A 15,907-nucleotide genomic window follows, 5' to 3' on the forward strand; every position below is an offset into this window, starting at 1 on the left:
CATTTTAGCTGACTTTCCAAGCAAAATTTGGCGTAATGGCTCGAGCGAGGATTTAGATAGCTAGATCTATGGGTAATCATGACCAAAGAGAACGACAGTTTCCACGTTTATAAAACGATGTGTAGAACAATAAAAGAGTGAAAGCTTACACACATGGAGACAGGCCAAATGGGATTGATATAAACAGCAGCAATTTCTATGCTTGAGCACGTCCATCTGTTGTGCTGAAACCCCTGTAAAACACGTGGAAATACCGCATGTATGTAAGAGTTTAATCATTAGATTATGTTTAATTATTATTTTATTGCTATTGTTGTTATTACAGCCTTATTAAATTACTACTAATCCATTGCTGGAAACCACTTGTTCACAGAACACATAGGAGTGTCAGGAAAACAACATTTGTTTTCTCCTTTGGCAAACGAAACTGTTTCTGATAGCCGGTATATACATGTCCAAAAAGTCGGACACGCGATAAAATACTGCTTACTCAGTGGCGACACGGCATGGCTTATGTAAACATTATGGCTGTGAATAGTGACAGAAGAATGGTAATGTCATTATAATTGAAATCAAATCTCTTCTACTGTAGGTGAAACAGAATTACACCAAAACATAAATCATATGAGAGGCAAGGGCATGAAAATGTTGGCTAATAAAAAGTTCTGTGAAAAATCCTCCTGATTTCCTGGACTATAAGGGCCACTTGGACGTTTATTTACTCCAATGTAGGTAGAAAATCAGAAAAGAGAACTTAATCTTGGCTACTGGCTTTATGAGCAACACATATAGCTAACCAACTACAAAATTGTTGTTAATTCAAAAGTGAACTGTCAGGAAACTACAATGTAAGAACATCCTCAATCAGCACAAACTTAAATGACTGTCTTCTCAGATAGGGGACAGGACAGGTCTCTCGGTTTGCTAGCAGTTCTGTAAGGTGTGTTAGCTAGTCAGAGAGCAGTTTCAGGAGTGTCCACCTCTCTGCTGCCTGGACAGGGAGTGGCTTCTGTAAAATCAGCGTTCCTCCCCCAGACAAAAGTCTTTATTTATGAAGTCTGTCTTTGTCTCTGTTCTGGCCATCCCTCCCATGTCTCCGCTCCCTGTTGTCTTTGTGCCTGTAACTCCTCTCCTGCTTCTTATCTTTGTTATTGCAGCTGTCTCTGTGATGATGTTTATGGTCTGTGTGGCCTCCATTACTTCTGTGATCTCTGGGAGGTGTTCTGCTGCGGTCGCGGCTTCTGTCTGGGGACTCGCTGCTCCGGCGCCCTCTCGTGGGGGGGTGTCTGTCTCTGGACTCACTGGGGCGTCGCTGCAGGCCGGTGGAGCGCAGGGTGTTGAGGAGGAAGCGCTTGTTGGTGCTCCGCAGGGGACACTTTAACCTGACAGTGTGAACAAACAAACCTTTAAACTTTGACAGTTGTTGCACTTATCTCTGAGACCTATAGATGGTCATCACTGGCTTCTAGAATGCATAATGTCTTTTTGTTTAAGCTGACTAGATACCCGGAAATGTAACATCCATTCAGAGCTAATAACAATGACACCAGATCACAAACATTTAAAAGTTGTTGTTTTTGTTTTTTTGGTTGTTTTTTTAATTTTTTTTGAGGGGGAGATTACATTCTACGATTAAAAAACTAGCTTGATTTGGCTTTGAATAAGTCATATCTTAGTATTATTTCATTTTGAGAAATACAATCTATAAAGTATATTGAACAGAACAAATTAACAAAACAAAAAAAAAATGATCCTGATGAATATGACCTTGTTAATACAAACTGAACAGGAACAAGACCAGTACTATACACACTGTAATTATTGAAATGAAATGCAACACAACCTGAAGTTAGAGACACTCATTCTTCTGAGGGACCTAAAAGTTCTAGTGGTTGATATTTCTAGAAATAGTATTGTGACTGAATAGTTTTGTTTTGATGTTGTACACATGTAATTTGCTCTTAGGTTTTTTCTTTTAAAAGGAGATATTGATCTCAATGAGACTTCCTCAATAAATACAGATTAACTAACTAAAAGCAATCCATTCAATTTGGTTTGACTATTTTAAATGACATATACACCAAGACAAAACAACAAGGGTGAGAAACCAATGCATTTAGCTGTGTATTCTGGCAAATTCATCATTTATCTGTATCATTATGGAGACATTTTGGGAGGTGGCCAATATTAACACAATACAATTTTGACAAAACACTGGTAACCTGGCTGTAATCATGTTTATTTCACTCATCTGGAACAATATGGTAAAAATGGTATATGATATATATTTTAGGTAAACATGCTGTTTACCTAAAATATATATAAAATATAAAATATATATCATATTATGTGGAGCTATCTTTTGTACTATAGTTAGTGTAGTTTTGTCTCAAAACACCACAAATAGGCGACAGACAACGAACAAAAGTTACCCGAGTGATAGTACAGCTAAACAGCAGTCAGATGTCCACAATGTCAGATGTGTGCAGGCTGATACAGATGACATGTCAAACACAGTGCTCACCATCCTGCAGGGCCCATGGTCTCTGCTCTCACTCGAGCCCTGTCAGTCTCCTTTAGGAGCTCCTCTACTGCACGCCTACATAGATAAATAAAGAAACGTATGAATGATAGTGAGTCATGTGAATGAGAGGAAATAGGGAGAAGTTGAGGACAAAGACAGTACAACACCTGAAGGGGGAGCCAAGGGGAGAATCATTTAATTAAGTGAAAGAAAACAGAGTGATGCAGAGTACAAAGGGGGAAAGTGAATCATTAGTGAGTGAATGAGGGACAGCGGCAGTGTCCTGGTTTGACCCGAGCTGCTGAATCAGCAGAGTATCGGCAGAAGAGACTCACTCATTTAGCCGACCTTTAACCACAGAGCACAGGCAGCTAATGGTAGCTGTAATGGTGGAAGGGTTACCTTACAACCACTACACACTATTCTTACAACACAGTAAATACAATAGCTGTCGACCAAAAATAAAAATAAAAATTCCCACAGTCCCTAGTGATGGAGGAGTGTTACGGTTTCGGCAGAAAACTAGCTTGAATTGTAAGCAGCTGCTTACGTTAACTGAGGATTAACAGTAGAATAGTTACATACCTTTCTAGTTCATTATCCTCTGACATCGTGTCGTGATGAATTGCACGTTGGAACAAAGTTTATTCGACTAAAATCGATGATTGTAGTTTAATTAACGCTGGCATACATATTTTTTTCTGTTTACGTCTCTGCGTGGTCCTTCAACCGAGGACCCTGTGTTTTTAGCTGTCCTTAGCGATGCCTGGAAGTTTCCAACATCCACTTTTAAGCCTTTTGCGACACAACTAACTTGATAAATCATTTTAAGGATCACAAATAGCCTAAACGCCTTAAATGCTACTTTATACTCTAGTTTTGAGTTTGAGTTTTGTCTAGTGCAGTTTAAATCAAATACAAACGGTGGTGGAAGAAGTATTCAGTAGCCTATTCCTTTACCTAAAGTAAAAGCAGCAATGTTATACAATTCTCACAATAAAAAAAAAGAAAGAAAGTTTTTTACATAAGTAAAAATAGGTTGAGTAGACTACACATTATCATTATTATTGGTGATGCATCAATATGTCAGCAACGTTAATGTTGTTTAATGAGCTATGTTAACTAGCCTACTTTGGACAGTTTAATATAGGCCTATCAGCTGCATCGTATTTTAGAAATTGACGTTTATGTTTTGTATGCAAATTTCTTAATCTTGAAAGTAACTAGGCTATAACAATGCACATTATCAGACACATCCTATTAACATGCATAACTGACAGATAAACTAAAACCTTTTATTAAAAACAACAACATCACCATTACCAAAAAACTAATCTGCAATATTATATTTAATAAATGTAAAATTGTACAACATTACAAAAATCCCATTGTTGGGATTTTTATTTTTGAGCAGGTCTTTACGAGCCACCCCTAAGTCTGCTCTGGCTGGGATTGACAGCCACAGGCCCCGCCCAGGCCAGTTGACGGACAGTAGTAGGCGGGGTCAGCGCCGTCAAAGGCACGGGGGCGTTTTCGTGCGGGTTTGCGGAACGAGCCGTTGCAGTGAATGCGTGATTGAGGTCCCGCAGCTAATAATCATCCCCCTTTTTGGGGCCGGACTGCACGGCGCGGAGGAGCGGCCGGAGTAGGTAATGTTACATCTGCTTATATTCAGTGCCTCTTTGAACGGTGTCAGTGTGTGGCTGCATGGCTTTGCATTGATATTGCCATTGTCGCTTCATCTGTCCTAGCTTTTCCGCTTGTGGAGGGTGGGATGGAGTCAGACAGATGGGGGCAATGATTTCAAAAATGCTCTTGCCTAAACAAATGTGTTCAACGCCTTCGGGTATCTTATAAATCATGACACTTCAGTTGGTTCGTTGCCATGGTAAATTAGGACTATGACAGTGGAAAAAAATGATTTGAATTATCAATTTAATCAGTGTCAGTTTTTGTTGTTATCACTGAATGTCTGACTGTTGTGGGGAAAAAAAAGCTGCTTATTGCAACAGACCTCGCAGAGCAGCAGGCCTGTGCAAGTGCGATCAGCCTTTCTAGATTTTGTTAAGACAAGAGACGATGAGATGGGGGTTTATGAAAATGTAGGCTAAGCCGACAGGACCTAAGATTTTAAATCTGTGGCCTAAAACATCATCTCATCATATTTGAAAATGCCATTCCTGCAGGCGAGATTGTTCATGGCTTGTCTTGTGTTGTAAGATTAGATTGTCATCTCTGAAAAATAAAAAATAAATAGCAGAGACAGGTGCAGGGCCAAGTCTGGTATTTATTCATATAGAAAGCAGTGCAATGACAATAACAGCATGGCCTTGGACTCACACACACACACACACACACACACACACACACACACACACACACACACACACACACACACACACACACACAGAGGGATTAAAAGAGAGATATTTCACAAGCATTTGCTAGTCTTCATTTGACTTGTGTAAAAGAATCTGTTGCTACAGAGTCCAGATATGTTTAAAATAGATTTAAGTGCTTTTCATGGCTGGGCTCTAAACTGCTGCCACAGTGAAAACCTGAAGACTTTACTTATTAATAAAGGCTTTTAGCAGGATCTGGTACCTAAAAAGCTTGAGCATGATGTGTAGGCCTATGTGTTTTTGCTTATAGACTTATACTTGCATGTCTACAAGTCTGTGTGTGAATGTGTGTGTGATGTGGTGATGTCACATCTTTGTTATAGGAACAGAGAAGCCTTGTGTCCTCATGATTAATTCATGTCCAGCTGCGGGATAGAGACAGAAGCAGCCAGTCACACACAGACAGGAGCACGTACTTAAAGGAGGCTGAAATAAGTAACTACCGGTCCAGTAGCCAAGGAGACAGGATCAGACAGGTTGTCACAGAAATGGGTAGCTACAGAGATGAGACGAATAAAGCAGCTAAAAAAAGGGGGCTCTCATCATCGTCTGCGCTCTCTGACAAGCTTTCAGGCTGTACCAGGGAGGAGCAGAGCATCCTATTGAGAGAAACGCATCTCTTGTGTGGCTCCTCTGCATCCTTCTCCGGCTACACTCTGAATGTCAAGCCCCACTGAACAGAACAGGCTCCAGGTCGTCATGGAGACAAGAGCAGACCCCCGCTGCAATAGAGCCAGGTAGTCACTGTGGCTTGGCTGGCCTGCTGTGAGCTTAGGCACGCCCTCTGCTGTCCACTGATTGCATCATGCCCACAGGGGCTCGGCTAATAGAGCGTCTGAAGGTCTGAGTAGCTTTGGATGCGAAACACTGTGGAAATGATGAGCGCACACAGTGCATTAGCTCTGGGGACTCACTCCCCTCGTGGAGTGCTATATTTCAAGGCTTTGCTTTAGGCATGTTCTCTTTCTGTTGCAGAGGAGACTGAGTGCATCTACTGTTCATGGCTTGAACCAGAAATATCAAGTGTGTAAAGAATTTATACATTTATCTTCTTGTCTGTTTTGTTTTCATCTCTTTCATGGATGTGACTGCCTTTCAGAGCCTCACACATCCTCTCTTCTGTCTCATTTTCCTTTTCTTGTTTCATGCCTCTTTCAGATTTTTACATTCCACTTATCTCTTTCGCCCCTCCTCTTATCTCTTGTTCGTCTTCCTCGCTCTGCCTCTGCTCCTTTCTACCCCTGGTTGGTTTCCCTCCCTGTTGCTTTTCCAATCCCACTTCCTCTGATCTGTGTCCTCTCTCTGCCTCAATTCCAGATAATTCCCTCTCTGTGGAATTGGAAGATTGCAGCAGGCGAGAGCAAAAGAGAGATTATACTGCCAGATTAGTGGACAGGAGCAGCAATACATAATCTCAGCACACTCACTGACACACACACACACACACACACACACACACACATTGCCACCCTCGATCTCATGCTGACACGTGGGCCCACGTGCACAAAGCATTTGCCACATAAATAAATGCACCAGCACATAATCAGACACTTGTTGTTTTTCTGAAACAGCTGTTTAACCCTCTTTCGTTGCCCTCTGACCTGCAGGGTGATGTGCCATCAGCCACTGGGGGGCATCTGTCCTCTCTGAAACTTCTTCATTCTGTGAAGCTTATGGGATAGGAGTGCCTGTGCCCCTTCCCAACACTGCAGCCCCACTGGAGTCATTTGTGCCAAAGCTGAGTTGTGTCAAAGGAGCAGAGATGGGCAGCCCAGGCTGCGAGGTGGGTCTAGCCGGGCCAGTGGAGCCAGCCTTAGAGGCTCTGTGTCCTGAGTGTGGCCAGATCCACCGCAGCTGGGAGAACCACCTTTACAACTACCGTCTGGAAGTGGACGACGACCTTGTGTGCCACATCTGCCTGCAGCCACTGGTGCAGCCACTGGACACGCCGTGCGGACACACTTTCTGTGCCCGCTGCCTGCGTAGCTTCCTTCAGGAGAGGGACTTCTGCCCGCTGGACAGGACACGGCTGCAACTACAGGCGTGCCGCAGATCCAGCATACTGGTGCACAAGCTGCTGGACAAGCTGTCCGTCTCCTGCCCTTTGACCCCAGTCTGCTCCCTCAGCATGCCACGATGTGACCTGGAGGCACACCTCAAGCACAGGTAATAAAGCTTACATACACGCATAATAGATTCATGCTTTCATGAGGCAACCAGGATTTCATAAGCCTTATACAGATAATGTAGCTTTATTGTAGCTGTATTGGAATCAATCAGAAAATTACCAAAGACAATAATTACTAGTGTTTACCTTCATATCTGAAAGGATTAGTAAATGAATCGATTAGTCGATCGACAGACAATGAATCGGCAACAGTAGCTAATGATTACTCGTTTAGGTTTACTCACAAAAATGCCAACAATTCATTGGTTCTAGCTTCTGAGGAGTGTGAATTTGCTGGTTTACTCTTCTATAGTAGTAAACATTTTGGTTTTGAATGGTTGGTCAGAGGAAACAAGCAAGTTGAACACATCACTTTGGGCTCTGGGAAATTGTAACGTTGTTCCATTTTCTAAAAAAAACATTCATGGAGAAAGTAATTGACAGATTAATTGATAATGAAGACAACTCTAGTAACCTTTGTATAACTTTGAAAAGTTGCATTCGAAACCTCTCCATCCTCACGATTGGCTTGTTTTTGTCAGGAACTTTTAGAGATGTCATAGTTCTTAGTCCAAAATGGTTAGACTTACCCACCATCCTTAACCTCAAGGGGTTCACTCTTTGGCTTTTGGCCCATTTGGACCAGGTGCTGTGAGACCCTGAGGGGATTATTTGGCTGTAGGTCATGTGACGGGGGATTAGTGGTTCCCTACAGCAGTCATGGGTTGGCTGACCAGGAGCTCCATGTTCTCATTCTGCAATCATGCTGAGCAACTTCAACACCAGGGACCTTTTCAACCATTTCTTCTGTGAGACAGCCAAAGGCAACCCTGGCCTGTGGTGAGTGTGGATGTGGGTCAGCGGGACTTGGGATGGCACAATGGCACCATTCTCTCACTGGTCTCCTCTACATTTCCTTCTGTGTGTCTCTCAATTTAATTTATTTCTTGCTCTCTCTTTCTTGCGTTCTCTGTTGCCCTGTCCTGCACTGAAATGCAAGATGTGTGTGTGTGTGTGTGTGTGTGTGTGTGTGTGTGTGTGTGTGTGTGTGTGTGTGTGTGTGTGTGTGTGTGTGGCCATAGGGTAACCCAGGTTAGGCTGTTACATGGATGGAAGTAGTGTAAAAGTGCTTGGAGAATATACGCAGCATAGAGCAATTTTACTTTGCTTTACTATAATCACCATTATTGATTTGGGAGCAAACTTCTATATAGTTTTTTTTTTTTTTTTAAGATGGTGTCTGTTGCTAAGGAGCCATTGGTGTTTTGACGCTTGCTTATTGATGGCAACACCTTAGTTAAGTCAAGGAGATTTAACCTTAACAAGCTCACACTAACAAGCTATCACTAACAAGGTGTTAAAAGCTTTTCTGAGTCAGCTGTTTTTACAGGAGACCGCTGCCACTTACGGTACTTTGTGTCCTTTAAGCGAGATAAACTTTTGCTGAATGACGACCCCTGTAGCTACAAGTTACAATTACGAAACAGTAAATGGTAAAACATAGTGTAACAGTAGAATGAGTAGAGAAGAGTTATTTAAACTGACTTGGTTAATAATGGTGGTAACACAGCAATATCTGTCTAAATTTAGCCAGCGTTAGCTGACATTAGCCACGATAGGGATCGGTCACTGGACATTAGATTAAAAGACGAGAGTGCCAGCCAGACCACAGTGTTCCACGGTGGTCAAGGTGGGCAGGTTGATCTTGTTACTGATGGTGTGTACGTGTGAGAACTGAGGCGCTTTCACTGTTCCTGAACCAAAGAACTGGAATTGAAGCCTTAATATGAGCTCAACCTGTCAAGCTCATTACATATTGGTTAAAAAAGTTTCCTCTCAAAACTATTTCTTCTTCGCTTTGGAAACGGTCAAAGGTACAGTAGATGTGAAAGAGAGTTAGAAATTAGACAAGAAATGGTAAGCGTAAAATGGCCACATAGCATTACAACACCTGTGGTTGACTAGTTCTCTAGTTTAAATATTGCAAGGGAAAATTATTGTGGGACAGCAATATCTGTTTTCCATGGTCCTGTTTTTCTTAGAAGCATTTAATAATGCAACCAGCACATAGCGGCCACTTACAGTAAATACTTCAGAGTCAATTAAGGGTGAGACCACATTGATCCCTTGAGTCTGTCTGAGTTTATTTTTAATTGTCTTTCAGTGAAGACTTTCTATTTGTGGGACAGAATTGATGCATCCGTCTCCTCCAGAGTTGTTTGTTTTCATGGAAAGAACATCTCTGAGTGGCTGAACTTTTTGCGACTGACCTATTATATGTTATTATCCAATCATTTAAGTAATTTATAATAAGCAAAAATGCCTAACTTATGCTGGTTTTAACTCCTCAAATGTGAGTATTTGCTGAGTTTCTCTGTTTTATAGCATTGTAAATTGAATATCTTCAGGTTTTAGATGGTTGGTTAGTCGAAGCAAGCACACTCACAAGACATTGTGGAGTTTGGAAAATTGTGATAGACATTTGTCACTCTTTTCTAGTATAAATGGATTGATTTATTAAAAAAAGAATTATTGATAGAAAACGTGTTTTCACAGCCTGCACATGTACAGACGTGTCTGACATGGAAAGCATAAAGATATACGCAATATACACATGGTCATATATGCACATATATATATATATATACTTGTATGATTTTTTTAGTCAAGCCCAACATCAAATGTATATAAAGAAATCAAGATCAGAGCAGCAATGATCTCTCTAATCCGTGACAGTTCAGTGTGCCTCCACCATTGGGAACTTTCCTACAAAAATTACTTTTTCACTTTACTCACTGAATCCCTCCCAGCTACACGTGACCCTGCACTCTGACCTTCTCTAAGGAGAAAATAGACTCTCCCTGATGGGATCAATTGCATCACATTAAATTAACTGATGCTGAACCTGATTTTCTTTACATGTCAGATGGACTAACAAACTGACGCCTGTTGCTTGGTGAAAGGTGTCCCGGGACGAGGTGTCAGCAGACGAGCGTGGACGGCCCGCGATGTGAGAGCGGGGATGAGCGAGCAATGGTATCCAGCCCTCCCAAGTCTCCCCGCTCCCCACAGACAGACCTAAGGGGCCGCACACCCTCTCCACCCTCCGGACCTAATAACACCAGCGGCAATGGGCCCGTGTGGATGGACGACGCCGGCCTCGACAACCCTGCCTTTGAGGAGAGCACGGAGGAAGAAAGTGAGTGGACCCACTGTCCTTTGTGCGAAGTGAAGAGATTTAGATTGTCAATAATGTCAATACAGTTTAGACTGAGAAGAATTCTATTGATAAGACCCAGCAGAAATGGCATCCATCTCTTCATGTCGATCTGTCTTTAGGTGTGGTAGGGTTGGAGTGTGTGGTCCCCAGGGTGAAGCGGCCCCTCAGTAATCCCTGCATCCACCTCCACCGCTCTGTCAGCTCCACCTCCTCTGGCTGGGACTGCCCTGAGTCTCCGCCTCTCTCCGCTGAAGAGGGTATGACATCACTTCCTCCACTTGACTGAGCATCTTTCTAAAGGGCTGAATACTAGAGATCTGTGATATTGCAGCTTCTTGCAATTGTAAGAGCTGTAACGACAGGATAATCACATTCAGGCAACATTAGGAAGATGTGGAAATTAGATTCTGAAATGCAGCTGTGTGATGTGATTTGTGTGTCAATAAAGGCTGTGTGAAGTTGCCCTCGCTTCCTGAAGGAGAGATAACTGCCATAGAGGTCCACCGGGCAAACCCGTATGTTGAGCTGGGCATCAGCGTCGTGGGGGGAAACGAGACGCCTCTCATTAACATCGTGATTCAGGAAGTGTACAGAGACGGGGTCATTGCACGAGACGGGAGGCTGCTGGCTGGGGATCAGATACTACAGGTAAAACCAATCGCTCTACCTTATTTTCATACAAGACTGGAGCTTCCAAAACATTCTTTTGGCTTCACTTTAACTATTAGTGGTTGTTTTTACACAATATTCATGTTAACAGTAGCTGTTAGGGCAAACAGTAGTATCAGTTTATAGTATTGTATATTATATTAGTAATTTACTACCTTTTTTATTTGTTAAATTGAGTTTTATTATCTGAATCATTTCTTGATATTTTTTCTTTCCTATACCTCACAAAATATCTTGTTCACTTTTTTCTTAAATCAACTTTCTATTATTATTAATATATATATTATATATATAATATAATGTCAATGACCAAAAAAAAAAATCAATTAATGCAGGTTTGAACATTAATTGTCCATAATTTCCTTTGACATATCTTTATTACAAGGTGAACAACATGGACATCAGTAACGTCCCCCACAGTTTTGCTCGCTCTACACTTGCACGTCCTTGCACCACTTTGCAGCTGACTGTGCTTAGGGAGCGTCGTTGTGCCTCCCGGGCGCCTCCCTCCTCTTCCTCCTCCACCCCAGCTGTGCCCCACGCCCCCTGCTCCACCCCAGAGGGTGCCCCGTCCAGCCCCGCCACCCTGAGAATCACCCTGCACAAGCGGGACTCAACAGAGCAGCTCGGCATTAAGCTGGTACGGCGAACAGATGAGTCAGGAGTGTTTGTGTTGGATCTGTTGGAGGGAGGCCTGGCAGCAAAGGATGGCAGACTGCGGAGTAACGACCGCGTGTTGGCTGTCAACGACCAGGACCTACGCCACGGCACCCCGGAGCAGGCTGCACAGATCATACAGGTGGAGATGCATTTGGTCATTAAGGCTTCTTTTGGTATTGTTATTTTAAGTTAAACATGAACAACAAAGTAGGAAATGTGAGTGAGAAATAAAGTCCCTAAAAGACTAACTCTGTCTGCCTAGGCCAGCGGAGAGCGAGTCCACCTGCTGATTGGCCGACCCACCAAACCAACTCCTCCTCCACCGCCAAAATCAAGCTCCACCAGAGACCTCTACTGCCTTGATCACTTCCTGCCTAACCACAGCTCTACTCCAAGTCCTGTGCCCTCACACCTCTCCCGCACCAGCACTCACAGAGTGAGCAGAGTTTAATAGTGATCCCATTGATACTCAAACATTATGAACGTCCATGACTCTTTCCTCCACATTGATTGATTCAGGCTTTGAAACTGTCACCCAGGCGTCTTGCAGTATGCGTCCCTATCTGCCTATCTATTTATTGTTGAATCATTATCGTTAATATAAACATTAGCGTGAAAATTAGACCTTAGAACTTGAATTTGTATTAAAAAAATTTTTTTGCTTTTATACATTTTTAGGACTACATTTCTTTACTTTTTTATTAGTGGAGGTATTTTTCTGAGATGAAAATCAGTTTAAACTAGTTTAAAACTAGTTTAAACTAAACTTTTCTGGTGAAAATGTCTTGGTGAAAATCTATAAAACTGAAAATGATGTGCAAAGACTGTAAGTAGACTGAAGAACTTGTGAATAGACATTTTCTGTGACTGAACCTGTGTTTGTGTGTGTTGCCTCTTGTGATTATACCCAGGACCTTTCCCAGTGTGTGACCTGTAAGGAGAAACACATCACTGTGAAGAAGGAGCCCCTCGAGTCTCTAGGCATGACTGTCGCTGGAGGGCGGGGCAGTAAGAGCGGGGAGCTGCCAATCTTTGTGACCAGCGTCCAACCACACGGCTGCTTGTCGAGGGACGGGAGAATCAAACGAGGTGAGCACTCCCTCCGAAATGACGGTAACGAGACCAATTCTGATCAAACATTACATCAGAAATTGCAGCGTCTCCCTCCTCTCTTTTTCAGGTGATGTCCTGCTGAGTATCAACGGGCAGGACTTAACCTACCTGAGCCACAGTGAGGCCGTGGGCACCCTGAAGGCCAGCGCTGCCTCGCCCTCAGTCCAGCTGCGGGTGCTGGAGGTCAGCATGGTGGAAGAGCCCGACCATGACGAGCTGCTGCCTCACACACATGACAGTGACTTTGATGCCAACTGGTCCCCCTCATGGGTCATGTGGCTGGGCTTACCCAGGTGAGCACATATTTGTCTTCAAATATTGTATAGTTCTGGATTTAAATGTGCTTTTGTCACGTGTGAGTACTATAATGATGAAATGCTTTGATGCATTGCTATGACTGGATGTCACTTGATAATTATTTACAAATTGCAAGACGTGCATTTATTTAGAGGACTTCAAACAACTGATTATCATTTTAAAAAAGGGTATTGTGGTTTAACTGGCTATACTAGTACTTGCTTTTAGAATTTTTTTGAAACATGTTTGGAGGTGAAATTATCCCACTTACGTAGATAGTTGCAGTGGGGTAAGCGGATATTTTCCCATCTGTTCCCATCAGCCCTCCTTCACTCTGCTCTCTGTTTTCTTCTTGCAGCTACCTGCACAGTAGTCATGAGATTGTACTGCGCAGGAACCACCCGGGCAGCTGGGGCTTCAGCATTGTTGGGGGATACGAGGAAAGTCACGGCAACCAGGCGTTCTTTATCAAGACCATTGTCCTCGGCACACCTGCGTACTACGATGGTCGCCTCAAGTGAGTGATCAGTTGTTCTTCATGTGTCTGTCTGTGGCTTCTGTTAGCAGTGACATAGTGGTGAATTAGCAGGTAGATAAACTGTGACCCCCAGTAGTTAATTGTTAAGAGTGGCGTGATGATAGGCCACGCCTACAGAGTGCATTACAAGAACAAAGCCGTATTAACTATTAAATGTACCTTTTTAATATGAAACAACTGCATGATGACCATTTAGATTCAAGATAGAATACCAATTTGTTTGAGCATTTTCTATTAGTAAATAAGGTTTCATTTATATACTGAACTTCATACCAACTCTGTCATATATTAACTATTGTCATAATGCAAACAGCTACAAAGAAACCAAATTTGATTCTGTTTGACCCTATCTTTGTACACATGGGATATGAATATGATATAAAATGATATGAATACATTATCTATTGTAGGTTAAAATCCGGCTAAACCCTGTTCTGCATTTCAAAATGGAGATGAAACATTTAGTAAATGGGCACCTCTGCTCTCTGGGGGATTCTCTTATTAATCTGAAAGTTTCAGAGCATGTCCCAAAGATAGCATTTCTGTTAAATGTAATTTCCCACAACTAAACTGGGGTTACATTTAACCCCTGGGTCTTCCTTTTTTCTGCATCATGTCTGTCCCTGCAGTATAAAAACTATAAGCTATAGGCCATTCTCTTCTAAAATAATCTATATATTTACTATTGCCATCAAATTATACGAAAAGACCAAAACCAGCAATACATTGTTCCTACTAAGTACTGTCTGTGAAGCCAAAGCTTAACTATTATAATAAACATGACCACTGTAGTTTATTTTGAGTCCATCCTTCATACAACGTCCTGCTGCTGTAAATACTCACTAGAATACTAAATGTGTATTAATCCACGTCTGAAAATAGTCCAACAAATAAACTATTTACTCTTGTTTGAGTGATGTTTGCTATAACGGACTCAGGGCTAGAGAGAGGATCGACCAGTGCACAAATGCATTTGTGGTTTACTAACTGCAACTAACAATTCTTTTCAATATTAATAAAAGTGCTGATTATTTCCTTGATTCATTATTGTTAGGTCTGTAAAATGTCAGACAATCCCCATCACAATTTCCCAGAGCCCAAGGTGATGTCTTCAAATGGCTTGTTTGATCTAATTAACAGAAATATATATTCACTTTACTATTAGAGAAGACTATAAAAAAAACAGTAAATATTGAACCATCAACCTTTGGTATTTTTGCTTATTCACTGTTCATTGATTAGTTGACTAATATCAGGGATAATTGTCGACATTAACAAATAAACCTACTTTTTGCTGTATTTTCAGCCTTCCTGTCACACCATATGTTTCCGTCATCTTTAATGTCTTCATATGATGTTCCATAATGTAGAGCTATTTGGATGGCACGTCACTCCAAGCTGTCAGGTCCTGTTTATAATCCATACTGACCTGTCTCTTGGTGTCACCCTAGGTGTGGTGACATGATCGTGGCAGTCAACAGCCTGTCGACAGCAGGAATGAGCCACTCAGCGCTGGTGCCCATGCTGAAGGAGCAGCGCAGCCGGGTGGCGCTTACTGTGGTCTCCTGGCCTGGCAGCCTGGTGTAGCTGAGCCAGACTATAAGCAGCCTGCGCACCACACAGAGTCCACCCAGAATGTTCTATATTGGGAATGACCTTGGCCAAAGTGAACTGGTACACGCTACTGTACATCGCTCCATACCGGGCTTAATCCAGGACCAAAAGCATTCAGAACTGTAGTAGACCCAGCAGGACCAAGGCTGTCTTGACCAGGTGGGAACTGATCCAAATCGTGCCACGTCACTCGACAGACTGCACTCAAACACACTGCTGTGTTCATATGGTCATGTTGTCATCACTCCCGCTGGGAGAAGTGGTACTGCAACTGTTAACAGGCGATCTGTGCTGTGTTCACCGCACCAGGCAGTTGTAGAATCCAGGGCTGTATTCAGGTGGATGCATCGTTGCAGGTAGAGATAGATTAAAAATTTAAAAAGTAGCCGTTATCCTTTGTCATCTAGGATAATTACCTGTAATCACTTTAATAATCAAGATTAATTGGCAACACCAGCGCTGTATCCAGCTGAATAAGCCTCAGGCCTTATTAGAAACCTGCCACACCCTGGGGGCTCAACTGCCCTTAGGCCTCATCACCATGACAACCAGCGGTCCCATCAGCTGGAGTTTTATACGTGTGTCAGTGTGTGTTCTGTTTGTTTAATAAACATTTCCTTCCAAGGACTAATGGTTCTTCAGTGCGCTTTTCCACTTTGCTTGTGGGAATTGTCTGTTGGAAGGCAGTTATGAGCAGGAGGCC

The 15,907-nt window shown here is 42.5% G+C and overlaps 2 protein-coding genes across 2 annotated transcripts; one reads left to right on the forward strand and one right to left on the reverse strand.

The window, feature by feature from the left end:
* Positions 1-93: 93 nt before the first annotated feature.
* Positions 94-3,249, reverse strand: LOC144537354 (uncharacterized). Its single transcript, XM_078281027.1, has 3 exons — positions 3,110-3,249; positions 2,525-2,599; positions 94-1,382 (listed from the first exon to the last, which is right to left on the reverse strand). The coding sequence occupies exons 1-3, from the start codon at positions 3,133-3,135 to the stop codon at positions 1,046-1,048; spliced, it is 438 nt and encodes a 145-aa protein (XP_078137153.1). The 5' UTR covers positions 3,136-3,249; the 3' UTR covers positions 94-1,045.
* Positions 3,250-4,074: 825 nt separating this feature from the next.
* lnx2a (ligand of numb-protein X 2a) lies at positions 4,075-15,829 on the forward strand. The gene is made up of 11 exons (XM_078281049.1): positions 4,075-4,173; positions 6,534-7,092; positions 10,057-10,292; positions 10,433-10,570; positions 10,762-10,961; positions 11,368-11,781; positions 11,905-12,078; positions 12,554-12,731; positions 12,823-13,048; positions 13,411-13,569; positions 15,042-15,829. The coding sequence occupies exons 2-11, from the start codon at positions 6,689-6,691 to the stop codon at positions 15,175-15,177; spliced, it is 2,265 nt and encodes a 754-aa protein (XP_078137175.1). The 5' UTR covers positions 4,075-4,173; positions 6,534-6,688; the 3' UTR covers positions 15,178-15,829.
* The last annotated feature ends 78 nt before the right edge of the window (positions 15,830-15,907 follow it).

Source organism: Sander vitreus, chromosome 22 (assembly GCF_031162955.1).
Source record: "Sander vitreus isolate 19-12246 chromosome 22, sanVit1, whole genome shotgun sequence".
Taxonomy (NCBI): Eukaryota; Metazoa; Chordata; class Actinopteri; order Perciformes; family Percidae; genus Sander; species Sander vitreus.